The sequence below is a fragment of the Musa acuminata genome, chromosome BXJ1-3 (genome assembly GCF_036884655.1).
Source record: "Musa acuminata AAA Group cultivar baxijiao chromosome BXJ1-3, Cavendish_Baxijiao_AAA, whole genome shotgun sequence".
Taxonomy (NCBI): Eukaryota; Viridiplantae; Streptophyta; class Magnoliopsida; order Zingiberales; family Musaceae; genus Musa; species Musa acuminata.
In genome coordinates this window covers 1,056,324-1,072,892 of record NC_088329.1, presented here as the reverse complement: position 1 = coordinate 1,072,892, position 16,569 = coordinate 1,056,324, and the positions used below count along the sequence as shown (strand labels likewise).

General features: G+C 37.0%; 2 protein-coding genes across 3 annotated transcripts; both read left to right on the top strand.

Annotated features, from left to right (window-relative positions):
- Nucleotides 1-1,275: 1,275 nt before the first annotated feature.
- On the top strand, nt 1,276-9,841 carry LOC135615057 (histone-lysine N-methyltransferase ASHR1-like). The gene is made up of 14 exons (XM_065113056.1): nt 1,276-1,506; nt 1,759-1,904; nt 3,800-3,934; nt 5,547-5,601; nt 5,698-5,816; nt 5,956-6,044; nt 6,155-6,236; nt 6,363-6,461; nt 6,611-6,701; nt 6,809-6,928; nt 7,113-7,219; nt 7,421-7,490; nt 7,918-7,981; nt 9,321-9,841. The coding sequence occupies exons 1-14, from the start codon at nt 1,407-1,409 to the stop codon at nt 9,478-9,480; spliced, it is 1,437 nt and encodes a 478-aa protein (XP_064969128.1). The 5' UTR covers nt 1,276-1,406; the 3' UTR covers nt 9,481-9,841.
- Nucleotides 9,842-10,622: 781 nt separating this feature from the next.
- On the top strand, nt 10,623-16,155 carry LOC135615049 (serine/threonine-protein kinase MPS1-like). Of its 2 annotated transcripts, XM_065113042.1 has the most exons (6): nt 10,623-10,980; nt 11,232-11,642; nt 11,830-12,614; nt 14,235-14,435; nt 15,188-15,349; nt 15,460-16,155. In XM_065113042.1, the coding sequence occupies exons 1-6, from the start codon at nt 10,809-10,811 to the stop codon at nt 15,967-15,969; spliced, it is 2,241 nt and encodes a 746-aa protein (XP_064969114.1). In that variant the 5' UTR covers nt 10,623-10,808; the 3' UTR covers nt 15,970-16,155. The 2 variants fall into 2 exon arrangements, with proteins under 2 accessions (XP_064969114.1, XP_064969121.1); XM_065113049.1 differs by lacking the exon at nt 14,235-14,435.
- The last annotated feature ends 414 nt before the right edge of the window (nt 16,156-16,569 follow it).

Below are 16,569 nucleotides of genomic sequence, written 5' to 3'. Positions count from 1 at the left end.
ATTACATCTTTTATTGCGTCATTGTTCGGAGATGAGCCATGTTGTTCATCCTTTGCTTGTCAAATGAAGTATTCTGTTCGGATGCTCATGTTTTGATGGGTAGTTCATTCGTGTGTTAGTCCATCGGAAGCTTGTTTTCTTCCTTATAGATAGATCTGTATTAGATGGCACAACGTTTCTATGAGAGTGATATTTTGCTGAGTAGATATTAAATGAAGCCGTCTAAGGAATATTTTTGAGAGGGTCTTTTGGTTTTAATCACTTGTTTTTGTCTTTGCATTACTTCTTTATTTATTTCTTTTTTCCTTACAATGTTGAATTATTCTGATTTGTTTTTCTTATTTTCTTCGTTATTTTGTTACTTCGACTAATCCGACTCAGTTTCAAACTCGACTTGCTTTAAGAGTCTTATGATCCACCGGGTGTTTGATATGAGGTTGACTTACATCAAGATCGATATTAAACGAATTTTCGATATGATTTCTCAAATATTCAAGTCAATTCTTAAGGTGAATTGATTTTTATTTTATACTCGGTTTTTTTGACTATTAACGGTCATGAGAAATATTTCACATAAGAAAATATTTTTAAAATATTTTTTATTGAACACACGTTGACATAGTAGTTGATATTTTGTTGACGATGATGCAACAAGTCGAATTTGATTGAAGATAAATATTTATCTTAACATGATTAGTTTTTCTTTTTATTCGTGAAAGTTCATTGTTAATATCATGATTTATCTTATCGATCCATATGAATGTATTGACCATTGATACAATACATATCGATGTATCGATATATGATACAATAGGGACTTCCGAATAAACAAGTATATATTGTCCATACCGATCTCCTATCGTATCAATACGAGTGGTGCGTCGTGACATAGCGAACTTTGATGTACGAGACATGAGTCACATGAGATGGTATTAAAATATGCCATGCTCCTCTTTTATACTATTTAATTAAAATATTATATTCACTCCTGTTTAGTTGGATATCTTAAGTTTATGAGATTTGAAAGGTTGATAAAAAAAATTGATAATTTATCGTATCTCGAAATCTGTTTTCGTTACTTTTCTTTGTAGAAAAGCAAAAAAAAAAAAGAAAAAGAATTTTATATGATTTGTGATCATTCCTCATTCCGATAAGACGGCAGTGTGTTTCATAGCACAAGCTGGGCTTGTTATTACAGGTCCAGCCCAGCCCGGCCTCGCTTGGCTCAGCCCAGGCGACGACGAGCGTCGATTGTATATAGGGTGAGAAAAGGCCGGAGAGGTTGCAGGCAAACTCCTCCAGGGAGAAGCCGCACCGAGAGTGATTCCGGTGGGGGCTGTAGCACAGCGAAGAGGCACCACACGGCGCTAGAAGAAGAAGAGGATCGACGCTTCGATACGGGGTGGATGGAGGAGTTGCAGAGCGCGCTTGCGGCCCGCGGCTTGGCGGTCGCCTCGATTCCGGGCAAAGGCCGGGGGCTGATCACCACCCGCGACTTCGCTCCTGGTGAGTCTCCGCTTCTTTCCCGTCCGTCTCTTGTACTAGTCCATCACTTGGTACTAGATTCATCTTTGATCAACGAGTGCTCGACGAAAAGTCTCTACCCTGCTCGACCAACTTTGGGTTATTGATTCTTTTGGCTTCGGTGGTAATGCAAGCGGAGGGGTTTTCATAGCATAACACGCTCGGTGATATCCTTGTAGCTTTTGAAATTGGGCAAATGGTATCAAAGATTGCTGACAAAGGGTTTTTCTCTAGGTGATGTGATCATATTCCAGGAACCCTATGCGTCGACGCCGAACAAGACTTCTAGCGGCTCAAGTTGTGATGGCTGCTTCGCCTCCAACGACTCGAGAAAGTGCTCGGCTTGTCAGGTTGCGTGGTACTGCGGGACTGCGTGTCAGGTATTGTAATATCCACCCATCAAGTTTTATTTTTGGCTTATAGATATTGCTTGGTTACCCTTTTTACTCATCGCGCTAACTCTGATAAAAAGGGTTCGATTTTGAACCATTGGCTGTAGGTTGATGTTTTTGATACTGGCTAGTAATTAAAATATCATAGTATTTGTATTGCTATTTAGCTTTGTTGGCTGCAAGTTTGGTCTCAGTGTAGGTGTCTCCCTGCTTTCTAGAGACTTGATCACAAACTGTAGAAGGTCGAGAACCTTGTCTGGCCTCTGTGTGGCACTGACCATTTGGACATGCTGCAGAGACTTGTCTTGTCTATGTTCATAGTTCATATGCCGAACACAAATTTTACTATGTTTTTTAGCACCATGTGTTATTTATGCACTAATGTTACAAGATGTGGCCATTTCTTTTGGTATATGGAATAGATACCAAATATAAATTATTCTGAAGAGAAAAACCTAACGAATTTTCTTGTCTGAGAATATAAATGTGAAATTTTCATAATAGATGCCAAATTTCTGCTGTTGTAGTTGCTTATCCCATTCAACCTATAACTATGACATTTTCATAATACGTTGCTTTTCCCATTCCATAATAGAGGGGGACCTAAAAACAATAAGATAGATGTGAATGTTCTCAATTTAACTACAAATATTGCTTTACACAAAGCTCAAGCTCAAGGTGTGAAAAGATGTGTAGCTGACTCCATGATGCAGGAGCAATTTAGTTTATATGTTATTTGAATAAATTTTATTCAAGTGTTGACCTAACAATCTTCAGTAATGTTGACCTAAGCAGGATAGCAGAAGCCTTTCTGGACATATTATTGTTTCAAACATAAGGTTTTGACAATAGGCTTGTCTGACTTAAGAAAGCTGTTCTAGCTCCTTGATGGGGCCAATATTTGAAGAAAATATGATTGTTGTTGTTGTTTTATGATAAACCTGAATGGAGATCCTCTCGTGCACTTAACACTGTTACGATATGAGATCAAATAATTGCATTTTATCTAGAGTAAAGAAAAGGCATATCTCAGCAATATAGATGTTGACCCAAGCAGGATAGCAGAAGCCTTTAGGGACACATTGTTGTTTCAAACTTAAGGTTTAGATAACATAGACTTGTGTGAGTTAAAATAGCCTTGTGTTGCTTCTTGTGAAATTGGGTTTGGACCAAACTCCATGCCAACTCTTGTATACAATTTCCTGCATCAATTTATTTGTAATCATTTGTCTATGAACAGCCTGATCAAATTTTGCAAAATGCTTCCTTGTCACTCACTTTTCTCTCTTAAATTGCATCACTCCTGTAGGTGATCCTGCTTCAAACTAGTAATACTCGATTCCCCATTTTCTATGCATGTTTTTGCTTGATTTGTTGGACCTTTATTTTCATCTTTTATGTCATCATGTTATGCTATTATCTAGAGCTTTTCATTGTTTTCCGATCTGCTTTGTCATTATTGTGTTATGTGTAGTTTTGTTCTGAACATAATTGATTATTCAGTATGCATATGTGATATGTGATGTATTTATAATGCAGTGTTAGGTCTATAATTCTTCAGTACGGTAATAGAGTGTAGAGCTTTTGGTGATGTGTGTGGCGCTAGTTCATCCTATGCTGCCATTGAAATCATGGAATTTTGCCTTGACTTAGAACCAAATAATTACTTGTTTGTTAACATAAAGCAGAAGAAAGTCTGACTACTAAAATGATTGGTTAGCTTCCTTCATCTGCTACTTGGGCAGTTCTGTTAATCATGCGATAGAAGATGATCGTTCTTGATTCATTAACAAATGTTGATAGTTTATATTTTTTTGTGTCTTAACCATTGAGGTCAGATGTTTATACTAATCTAATGTATGTTCTGTGGCTCATATTCCTAGAAATCAGAATGGAAGATACATCAATCAGAATGCAGAGCACTTGCTGCCCTTAATGAGGACCGAAAAAAGATGCTTACATCTACTATACGGTTAATGGTGAGACTTATACTGAGGAAACAACTGCAAAGTGAGCAGGTGAATTGCGTCGAATTATATCTGGATATGCAATGATTTTGTTTCTTTCTTTCTTGTGTCTTCTTCAAGCTGATAACATGAAATTACATTTCATTCCTTGATTTCTTACATCTATTGTCATTCGAAAGCTGCACCTAATACAACACTTCGCATGCTTCTAGCATTATTTGTATCATGCAAATATATCCCTTAACTGTCTTGCAGTACTTCCGTTATATGCATGCTTTTTGCCTAACACCTGCACATTTTTTGTAATACATTTAAGTGGTTTTGTATACCCTACACTTCCAAATAATTTTCCCTCTAAGTTTTTGCTTTTTTGTTGTTTGAAAATGTAGAGATTCTGGCCCGCTTGTTGAGGTGGATTCCAGATTATGTCGATTGTAAAATATGTGTTAGTGTGGCATATATTACATTCATGTGGTCTAAAATAAGGACTAGTTCTGCCCTTTGCACTGATTCTATAAGGTGAGATTGCATGTATACCATGCAGGTAGTTTCAAAAAGGGATTTGACTACTGTTAAGCATTTTACAGTATGACAACTTGTCTATAGTTTCCAAGAACTGGGGGGGTAATGCAGAACATGCTAGGTAAAAGAAGTTTATATTAGAGCATTTGATTAGGATTCTTATATTTTTGTTGATTTTTGGGTAGATTTTTGTTATATTTTATTAAAGTAATTGTAGGAGATTCTAGAGTAAGTCTATTTGGTGTTTAAGAGTGTTAATATGGCTATAATGTAGATGATGTCACAATCCAGCCTGATGGGTTGATTATTAACCCATTAACTTAATTGACTTGAAAATTGGAAATCCATGACTCAATATGCTTAAGCCCAAGTTAATGATAGTAGAACTATCTACTCCTATAAATCAATCCAATTCTTCCCTTACCTGTCAATATGAGACTAAACTAGGGTGTCACAGGATGGGCAACTTGACTGCCTTTTTAAAAATAATATTTATTTGGAGTTCTAGGGTTTTCTTTTGGTAGGATTTTGTGTGGTGATCAAAGTAGTTTGTCTCCTACAACTCTTCTAAATATAAATGTTTGTAAGGCTATGCTTGGGTTGTTAATTTTCCTTGTTGGTTAAAACAATTATATTACTTAAGGATTAGCTTTAGAGAGGCTTCTTTTCTCCCTTGAAATTGGGAAGCTTGCATTTGACGTGATACCCTATCGATACAGTTCACCTGTACTTTGGGAACTGAAGAATAATCATGATAAAGTATGAGAATATGTTATGCTAGCCGCATTGATACCATCGATGTATTATTTTTAAGCATGATTAACTTGTAGATTGATGCTTCTTAGACCTTTATGTAGATTATAAGAAAATCTTAGAATTTCAAGCACTGGTCTAACAATTAATTTGGACATGGAAGTATGATCAATACTGCTTTTCCAATTTGAGATATTCTAAAATTTTCTAATTGATTAATTTTTTGAGGAACCTTATTTGTCTTTTATTATTTCGTATTTTCATGTTGCTTTATAACCTGTTAGCAGAAGATGGATGTACAACATTTGTTGCAAGGATCATGTATGGATTCAATTAAGCACATACCCTGTTCATAGAAGCTTATGTAGTTATTTCTTCTTTTGCCTAGGTGATTCCTACTAGTGCAATGGATAATTATGACTTGGTGGCCACCTTGGAATCTCGTATCCCGATTTATTTTCATCATTTAGTAATCAAGATATTTTTTGATATCAGATTCCTTTGCACATTTGTTTGATTGATAAAGTGTATGTGCCAAGATATCTCTGAGATAGATGAGAAACAGCTGGTGCTTTATGCACAGATGGCTAACCTCGTCAACTTGGTACTTCCTTCGTCGATGATTGATTTGAAGGAGACTGCACATAATTTTTCTAAGGTAAATTCAAAAAATTATAGTATATTTTCCGTGTTCTTTTATGAATATACTAACATAATTTAAATTCATTTGTATAGATTTTTTATTTTTATGTTAGATTTCTGCATAGTGTTGCTAGTGATCAACATATGTGATGCAGCTCTCATGCAATGCTCATACAATCTGTGATGGTGAACTTAGACCCCTGGGAACTGGATTATATCCTGTAATTTCCATCATTAACCACAGGTTAATATCTCAAACAAAACTTCTTTTCCTTTTTCTTACAAGTCTTCCTTTTTCTTACTTGTGTCTGAGTCAATCAACTAAATTTGCCATGAGAGTATTTGAAATTCCAGTTGTGTTCCCAATTCGGTTTTGGTGTTTGAAAATCGGGTTGCTTTTGTGCGTGCAATGGAGCCTATAGCTAAAGGTACTGAGGTAAAACCTATCCACCTTTGTTCAAATTCAAGCTTTGAATTTTGATTTTCATATTTAACTTGCCAATTATCCATCTGTTTTGCTAGATATGACATTATTTTTTTTATTCTGTTTGTTGGTTGACAGATCTTGATAAGTTACATAGAAACTGCAGCAACCACTGAGACCAGGCAGAAAGATCTCAAGCAGTATTTTTTTGTCTGCACATGTTCTCGTTGCACCAAGGTTTTTTAGCTAGTATTTCAGTTCTCTGAAGATGCCTGCCATCTCTTTTTAATTTTGAAGATTTAACTCTCCATCAAGTTCAGTTAGTTCCTTTTATAATCAAACCTAGTTCAATTAGTTATACCTGATCTTGCTGCCATTTTTTTAAGAACCCATACGAGGAGCTTGAGGAAACTGCCACTCTGGAAGGTTACAGATGTAAGGACAAGAAGTGCAGTGGCTTCCTGATACCTGACTCAGGTATGTCAACACGCTACCTTCTTAAACTACTAGGACGATAAAATGTTGGTTTCATCTACATTCACTTGTTTTGTTTACAACGTCACTCATTGTAATATTCTATACAGGAAAACAGTCTTTCACATGCCAGCAGTGTGGTCTCTCCAGGGATCAGCAAGAGATAAAAAAGATTGCTTGTGAAATTGCACAAGTCTTAGGAAAGGCATCTAACTGTCTGTCCTCTGGCCGTATCCTGCGTTTTGAAAGTTTGCTGATTAGGCAGACACTACCTTTAATCCTGAATTCAATAATTACATGATGCATACCATGTAACAATCACTTGGACTGTCTCACTTATAACATTGGTTATATTTGCCAATTTTTGGTCATTGTAATCCACTGAGTCACTTCTAGAAGCTTGACAAGAAATAGATTTATCTGAAGGCAGCACTATGTACAAGATAGTTGAGCAGCTCCAACTTAAACTCTGCCATCAATATTCTCTTAGTTTGTTGCAAACCCGTGAAACTCTCATGAAGGTGAAGTGTTATATTTTTTGGCAATATGTATTTTATGCCCTTTATGTCAAGCTTATTTCTCCTTAGAATATAAAGTAATTTCCATTATGTGACTGATTGCTTGCTTCAGATTTTGCAAAGTATTACTAATAGATGCAACACCATATTTTTTATGCTCATTTGACTGAATGCAGTCATAACTGATTGCTGGTGCTTTTAAAGGTTCTGATGGAGCTAAAAGATTGGAAAGGCGCCTTAACATATTGCCGCTTGACAATTCCCACATATAGAAGTATGGAAATTTTATCTTTCTCAACAGCACCAAACTAAGAATATATTTTATTGGTAGACATTGCTTCATTTTATGTTTTTTATGACACTTAAGTTGTTTGTTGTCTCAAAGTTTTGTTTCATTGTGCTCAAGATGATATGTAGAGTCACATGTATCTTATATACCATGGAAATAAGTTAAATTTCAAATGAATTGGTGTCGGTCAAAGCCACCAAAACTGAGAAAAAGTTGGCTAAAACTTCTGAAAGTTTAGGCAATTTCAGTTCAGTTTGGTCAAATAGATTAATCTTTCTATCAAAACATGATGCATATGAACATTTACCACGTTGCTTTGGTCCATTCTTGATTTCAATGGGCATTTTTTCAGTAAATGATAACAGAGTGTATGTGGAAGTTTGGTTGATGAAGTTTTTCCTCAATGCTGCAGGAATATATCCCGCTACTCATCCTATGCTTGGTCTGCAATATTACGCTTGCGGGAAACTTGAATGGTCAGCAAACTAATTTTCCTTTTTTTACCTGACAATGGTTTGTATAGCTATGATGGTTCCTTACATCTTCGGAATCTGTTATTCACTTCTCCAAGCAAATCAGCATTGAAGCATAACATATAACTTTTAATTTAATTTTGATTTGGTAGTAATATGAACACTGGGCAGTGTGCCCTAAGTTGCTGTGATATGGCAGGCACTATCAGCGGGAAACTCACGATACATTGAAGAAATCAACACTAGTATGTTAAAGATACTATCTTTGCAACCTTTTTTGAAGACTTAGCAATGGTCCGTTGATTTACTTTAGGAATATTTCTGAAAAAGTTAAGATTTTAAGATCCACATTAAAATTTTGCTTTACCTAGTAAACAAGCCAGTTTGATGAAGGTTGGATTACATTCTAGGTCTGGACTATGGTGCTCCATAAGAGATATTGCCAGCTGGTTGTGTTTGTATTTTAATAATTGCTTTAAGACACAGTATTAAGTTTTTTTCCCTACTATGCTCTATGAAGTATGAACTATAAATTAACTTAAAAATGCTCAAAATCTTCAGTAGTTCTAAGAATTCTTTGTTACCTGGAATAGGACAAATAGCTCATTAAAGTGGTTGGTCTTTGATTTTAGATTTTGGATAAAATTGTACCTTACATAAAAATTCCATCTTGTGCCAATGCACTTGCTACATAAATTCACAATAGGATTTCATGTTCCCATTGATTGTGCTTTGGGTATAGTTCAACAGTTGTATCTTCACGAGGCAATAATCTTCCAGAAGTAACTCCAATTCTTTCTGAAAATCTAAAAGATGTGGTTGTTTTTCTTGTTAAAAAATGGCTAAGCAGTGGAACATCAATGGCTTGGAAATTACCCATATAATTTACTGAGACACCATATGGTATGTGACAGAGTTTATATTATCATGGTTACATGATTATTTTTTATTCTGCTCTTTAAAACATATCCAATTTCATTGTTTCATGCAAAGAATTTTTGTTGACCACCCCTTCCCAAGATCTAGCAAATCATCACTATTGTCCTCACTCAAGTTGACACCTGTATGTTTTCATTTTGATCATCCACACCCATGTAAAAAAAGGATTTTGATTTTCACCATTGATTTGATACTGTTGTTTTCGTATTTCTGAAAATGGAACTCTCAATTATGCCAATACTCCATCTGCATGACTTATAAACTCAACCAACCCAGACTACATTGTATTCTGGCAACTGAGGACAAACTTAAAATGATTTCTAAACAATTAGCCTCTTTTGTGTGCCAACAGTTTTTTATGTTGCATCAGTCAAGTGTTAATATCTCAAATTTCTCTTTTTAGGCTACTTGAATTCACTGAGGATGCTCTTAAATCATTCATCAAAGCAGCAGATATACTCCGAATTACACATGGGACCCGAACGCCCTTCATGAAGGAGTTGCTACACAAGCTGGAGGAAGCCCGTGCTGAAGTTTCATACAAACTTTCTGCCAGTGATTAAGACAACATCCACGAGGACGGTGCTGTCGGTTTTAGCAGGTAAAGCAAGATGTGTCTATCAAAGGATATAAGAGAAAAACCTCAAGCTGCTGGGAATTGCACAGTGCCAACTGTCACATATTCCTGGTTAGCTAATCAAGGAGCCAACCATAGGAGTGCCTCAGCTATAAATGGTACCAATGAATTCAGTGACCAGAGATGACTATAAAGTTGTTAGATACTTGCTATTTGTATGTTATAATTTACTCAGTGTCTGGAGATAACTATGAATTTGTTAGATTATGGAACTTTCCATTTGTATGTTATTGTAATTTATGGTACATTCCCATGTAAATGAATTATGGTTTATAGTGCTGCTGTCATGTAGGTGTACCATTATATATATGATGAACACAAAACATTTTGCCTGAAAGGATAAAAGCATGAATTTTTGTGGAACATCTCTTCTGAGTTTTTTCCTATTTTCCATCTGAACATACTGTTTGTGCTACTGGATGATACAGCTTGTAACAGAGACAACCATGGCAAATGAACTGTGGGGTATACACCTCTGCTGTCATTTTTAGGTTGAAACCCTTGAGCTACAGTAACTGAGAAAGCCTGCAAAACAATTCTTCCATTAATTTTGGACATTATTGCGACTCATTTCTTCATTTCAGATTCATTTAATTTTGAGTGAAAAATCTCTATATAACAAATGTTTTTATTATTTTTTTGTTTTGTTTTAAAATTAGCATATACAAAAATAATTATATAGTTGAAATGAAAATGCTGAGCTGGATGAATTACTAAGGAAAGAGGAAATAATTTTTTTGATTGGCTTTAGTAAACATGTCCTACAACAGAGATCCATAAATATTATAGCTGGTAAAGATAAAAAAAAATTAATATTCATGATATAAGAAGAATATTACTAATGTCACAATTTATACATGTAGTCGATCTTACATAATTAGGATATTATTATTAAAATTAAAATTTATTAAAATTGAAATTTAAAATATAAATATAAATTAAAATTGATTTTTTTTTGTGTGTAATTGATGGACCAAATAAGTTCACACTCCAAATGAAACCTTTTCGCACGAATCTTAAAGCCTACATAACATAAAGGGTTATTCGGACGAGCAGAAGAGCGGCATTCCGTCCATTTTTGAACACTTGCCCCTTGCGCCCACTTCGCTCCTCCCCTTCCACAGTTGGAGGCGTTGCCATTGGAGGGCGGCGACCAGTGTTGGCGGACCGATCCCTTCGCTACTATGCACCTCCACGCCACCGCCTGGTAGCCTCCTCCGGCCCTCGGCGAGATGCCGTTGGGCTCCGCCGCCCATGGACCGGAAGGCTAACCTTCCGCCGCCTCCGGCTTCGATCCACCCGACCCGGCCCATTGCGGGCGACGCTAACCTCACCTCCTCTTCTTCTTCTTCCTCCTCCTCCTCTTTCTCTCCCCCCGACTTCCTTCGCCAAGCCCATGCTGTTTTCAAGCGCCACAGACCTCTCGGTAAGTTTCACTTCCCCTTCTTCTTCTTCTATTTCCTCTGCCCTAGCTTCATTTCGTAGCTTCTGATGAAATTGATGGGTGATTTACTAAGAATTTGTCAAGGACAGTTGCTTTATGTTAGATCCAGTCTGTTAGATGCCTCTTCTTTGTGAAAGCATTGAAGTGGTTTCGCTGCCGTAATGAGAAAGTTAGGGTTTCGAGTTCTGGACCTGATGATGTCTTGGTTTCTGGTTTTGTTTCTTGGTTTACAGGTGGTATGCAGTCTAACATGCGTCGGGCGACTCGTGTCTTGGTTCCTCAAACTGAGTCATCGAAGAACGTTACTTCAATGTCTTCTGTAACTGCGAATGTGGCTGGAAAGGTTGTGCCGCTATCTGGAGCGGTTGTTGGAGCCAGGAGGGTGGCAAGAGATCACGGAGAAAACGATGCAGGTGTAATGGCTGGTCCGGCTGATGATGCCTCGCTCACCCCTCCTTCTGTTACTGGGACTTCAACTACTGCTGGGAATGATAAAGCGAGCCCTTTTGGCTTGCAGAATGGTGATTCTGACTTGCTGTCTGATCGAGAAAAGTCATCTTTGGCAGCAGTTTCATCATCTCAAGTGGCATCTTCACATGCATTAACAAACAATGATACGAAGAAGGAAAATTTAGCTTTTCAGAGTAAGTGAAAATTTTGAAACTGATACTGCTGACTGACACACATGACTATGTTTTATGGAGTTGTAGTGGAGTATATACATTTCATGCCTAGTTCGTTTCTCATTTTTTTGCTTATTAAGTACATGCATCACTGCTCGTAGTGAAATGGACAACAATTGTCCTTACTTGCATTCGCTTGCAATGGCAGAGATGGAGTACTTGGGAACTCAGGTGGGCACAAATGATCAGGATTTAAAGGTGCAAGATCATGGGAACATGGAAGTGTTTGGGACTGACATGAAGTTTGGAGGCTCCAGCTTGTTAGAGAATACTAAAGATCCAAAGCACAATCAGTGTTATGTGGAACCAATGACCCGATGTTCAGCTCTGGGCTCTTCATGTGTCACCACATTGTCAGTTCACACAGGTCCAACGATTCAGTCCATGCACGCTCAGCCTGCTGGGCAAACTGCCTTTCCAACTCAAGTGTCTTCATCTGCAGGAGAGTTGCCATCACTTGCCAAGGATCATACTCCTCCAGAAGAACAAGGGGCTGTCAAGAATGGCTGTGATTCGCATCTTGATCATCAACAGAATCTTCATTTGGCTGAAAATGTCAAGGATAAGGGGGCTTGTGGTGATGCCATTTGTTTTCCATCTCAAGTTCTGCCAACAAGTAACCCCCCATCTTCGAATATCGATGTTGGGGCTTCTCAGTCGAACAAAGTTGAGAAGTCTCTTCGTAAAAAGAAGTATGATCCAAATGTTTTCTTCAAGGTTAATGGGAAGCTTTATCAAAAGCTTGGTAAGATAGGAAGTGGAGGAAGTAGTGAAGTTCACAAAGTGATATCATCAGATTGTACTATACATGCCCTGAAGAAGATAAAGCTTAAAGGACGTGACTATCCCACTGCCTATGGATTTTGTCAAGAAATTGAATATTTGAAGAAGTTAAAGGGAAAGAGCAACATCATTCAACTTATTGATTATGAGGTAAAAACTTGCAAAATTATGTATGTGTGTGTGTGTGTATATATATATATATATATATATATATATATATATATATATATATGATTTTAAAAAAAGAAAACATTACTTTCTCTACATAATGATTCATACTTTCAAACAGCAAGATTATTTCTACTTAAGTCAAGGCTGCACAGTTATAAATTACTTAATGTATCATTTGGGCAACATATGGTTGTACTGTACATTGTAGATTCAAATGTTTCTTTCTCAGGATTTGATGCTTGAATTCATTTAAATTATTCATTATCATTTGTCTTGAGACATTTTGGGAGGCCTCTCTCTTGATCATAATTCATATCTGTATAATTACATATGGGCCATGATTTTTCAATGATAGGGTTCCGTCCAAGTTGGTTGAGTTGGGTTTCATTGTTGACTAAAACTTTATAAATGGACAAGAAAATAAACCACCCACCTAGAATTTAAAGCTCCGAATGAGTTTATTCTGACAAATAACTATTTGCCAACTTATAATGGTGGCAACTCTTGAGAGCGAAGGTAACCTGGACAGAATTCACTAACTGCTATTATTCAAATTTCAATCTATCAATGTATCTTCAAGTGTCAGATTTGCTGATATATGTATGAGCTTGCTTTGGGCTCTTGTTTTTGTCTAATTTTGATAGGATTGCCAACATTCTGTTTGGTGCTGCTTTTTTTTTTGTTTTGGTATTTTCTGCTTTAAAAGAAAACTTGAGAATTGAGAAACTAAACATGTTTGACTGAACATTGCTATTGTTCTTTAATATTTTCTAAGAAAAACTACGTTGAGAAATATTTTTATTTTTGGAAGGCAAAACTTTTTACTTGAAATATTTTAGAAACAAACTGGAAACTAGTGCACATTGGATATTAGACCTATGGGATTTCAGCATATATTCTCCAATAAATGACACTCCCATGTTATTGTTAAAAGTAAAGCAGTGATGACCAATTTCTTTATAGATAAAAGATTAAATATAAAACAGAAAACCAATACTTCTCTTATGTATTCAAGGAATGTCTAACTCTAGAAATATTTTTTAAAGGAAGCAGATGATTTCTGATCCTATTTTCTAGTATTTGCTTAGAATATATATTTTTTACTTGTTGCAAGAATCTCCCATCTTTTTTACAAATTTTGATTTAAACCATACCCGTCAATAATTAGCCAAATTGCTGTCCTTGCCTTTTTTATCTGTTTGTCGAGACTGGCTGTTACAACATGATATTTTTTCTTCCAGTTTATAATTTAAGCCTCAAATAAAAAAAGTAATAGATGATGAGAAAGCAAGCAAAATTAAGTTTCTTCTTTAGATGACTTCAGCGATTGTTGTTTTGTGGCACAGAGGTGTGCCAAAGCTTTTCTGTCAGAGTACTACCTTGCTGTGCTATCCTTGACAGGCCAAAAATTGCTCTGGCTGTGTGATAAATTGGTTAGCCCAGCCTATAGCATGCCAGTCAACATGGCAATCCTTATAACTGAATTATTTTCTCCTAATGTTCCATTAAGGATGAAAATAAAGGTTTTTACGTATTATCTGGACTGTCATCACTGTCAGCTTTAACTTACCATAAATGCTTGCTGAGATTGTTTTGTAGGTAACAGATAAAACTTTGTTTCAAGAAGTTGTGAATGGTTCTATGAATATAAAGGAGAAAAGGATCAAGGATGATGAGTGCATATACATGGTGCTCGAGTATGGAGAAATAGATCTAGCTCACATGCTTGCACAGAAGTGGAAGGAGATGAGTGCTTCAGGTTGGAAAATAGATGAGAATTGGCTACGATTTTACTGGCAGGTACTTCATCATTTTCCCTTGATTAGCTAAATTGTTTTAAACTTTTGGTGCACTAATGCTCATCAGGTGTCTGTGCCTGAAACCTCAGATGATAATGGCTCCATTAGTGGTTAAGCAGTACAGGAATCTATATTTAGGTGAATAAAATATCCAAAAAACCAAGATCTCACCATTGCTTTTGTTGTTAGCAATATAATCAAGTTGTAATTGATCGAATATAAGCTCCTGAAGGTAAAAATTGAGTTACACAGAAAATGTTAAATACTGCAAAGCCATATTGGTTTTTCTTGGGCCTAAGTTTAAATTTTTGTTTATAAAATTGTTTTCTGTGTCATCCCCTTTTCAGTTGGACATCCTATTTTCCTCTTAATTTGCTAGGTAGTTTTGGTTCTTATAGTGATTTATTTTTCCTTTCCCACTCATCACATAGATAGTATCATGTTTGATCAGTGTAATCATTTCTTCTCATCTGTCCAGTTGAACAGCTTTCAGAACTCAGGAAAATGAAAATAAGTTAAGTCTGGAAAATAAGCAAGTACAGTCGTAGGTTGTAGAGTTGCTTCATATAGATTTTCCTGAGTTTCTTGCTTTGTTTGATGCACAATTTCTAAAGGAGATTCCATGGGTACCAAATGTGGACTCATGTTGGTGGAAGTCGGTTATTTATCCTGGGCTGTCTCAGCTAGTTGGTGCCTTCAACCAACAGCGTGTTATATTTTACTCTCATAAAATTAACATCTCACGATTTACAGCAAATGCTTGAAGCTGTTAGTACCATACATGAGGAGCGTATCGTGCACTCTGACCTGAAGCCTGCCAACTTTCTACTGGTCAGGGGATCACTTAAACTTATTGACTTTGGCATTGCCAAAGCTATAATGAGCGATACAACAAACATACAGCGAGATGCACAGGTTTAAAAGAATTCTAGCCCTGGCTATTTTCATCAGTGGTATTTTTCATGGTATGCCGATAGAGGTCAGGATGGCAAGTAGCATTGCTAATAATTGGGCTTACTCTGCAGGTTGGAACACTGAACTACATGTCCCCAGAAGCTTTCATGTGCAATGAGCCTGATGAAAAAGGAAACATCATAAAATGCGGTCGTCCATCTGACATCTGGTCTCTTGGCTGCATTCTCTACCAGATGGTCTATGGCAAGACACCGTTTGCAGAATACAAGACATTCTGGGCCAAGTTCAAGGTTGTTACAGACAGGAACCACGAGATCACGTATGAGCCGGTCTCCAATCCTTGGCTTGTTGATATCATGCGGAGATGTCTAGCATGGGACCGCAATGAAAGATGGCGGATACCTCAGCTGCTTCAGCACCCGTTTCTTGTTCCTAGACTGCCCCGAGAGCTGCCGCCTTGTGATGATCGTCACCCTTGTAAGTTACTTATGGAGAGGGTCGGTGCCTACTGGAGTGATCCTCAAGTGTCAAGGCTATGTTCTGAGCTGCACGAGGTTATCGCCAAGCTCGAGAAAGTACAAAAGAGTCCAACTGTATCTATGGAACCAAATGTTTTTTGATGTGTATATTGATTGTATGCTAGTGAAGTCATGTTCTGGCATTGCATTTTGCTTTTCTTTTTCTCTTGCTTAGCAGTCTTATCCCATGAAGTTTTCTTCATTCCACTATTACTTGTAATATCCAGTGAACACAGACTTGACTTGTGAAAAATTTATCTTCCCAAGCAAAGCTTGAAACCTTTTGAAGGACCAGTTTTTTTCTTGAACACCCTTCTACAGATTGCAATTTATCTCCAGATTACAGCAACAGCCACTGGCTTTGCTTGACGTCACAACACTCATAGGTGAGCGAGCATAAATCACCAGCAAGAAGCCTCATTTTTCTTTCATTTCTTTCTTAGCATTTTAGTTGAATCGGAGGGGATCACATAATTTAGGTCAGCAGGGATCTCCCCTTGCCAACAAAGAGTGATCGATCGGGTCAGCGGATCATAATCATACCGGGTCGGATTGATCCAACCCATTTACCGACCCACGACCCACAGTGCGGAGTGCAGACCCCGATCTCTACCATATCGCGGGCAATCTCATCCACAGGAACGGCACACAGTTTGTTATCCCTGCCTTACGATTCGTGCCCCAAACAGAACCCAACACCGT

Bases quoted from the DNA above. Each gene is read 5' to 3' on its own strand.
- LOC135615057 (XM_065113056.1), top strand. From the start codon at position 1,407: ATGGAGGAGTTGCAGAGCGCGCTTGCGGCCCGCGGCTTGGCGGTCGCC. The intron at 3,935-5,546 runs GTGAATTGCGTC...TCTTTTGCCTAG, and splicing joins AACAACTGCAAAGTGAGCAG to GTGATTCCTACTAGTGCAAT. The intron at 6,045-6,154 runs GTTAATATCTCA...TTGAAATTCCAG, and splicing joins ATTTCCATCATTAACCACAG to TTGTGTTCCCAATTCGGTTT.
- LOC135615049 (XM_065113042.1), top strand. From the start codon at position 10,809: ATGGACCGGAAGGCTAACCTTCCGCCGCCTCCGGCTTCGATCCACCCG. The intron at 12,615-14,234 runs GTAAAAACTTGC...ATTGTTTTGTAG, and splicing joins TTCAACTTATTGATTATGAG to GTAACAGATAAAACTTTGTT. The intron at 14,436-15,187 runs GTACTTCATCAT...CACGATTTACAG, and splicing joins GGCTACGATTTTACTGGCAG to CAAATGCTTGAAGCTGTTAG.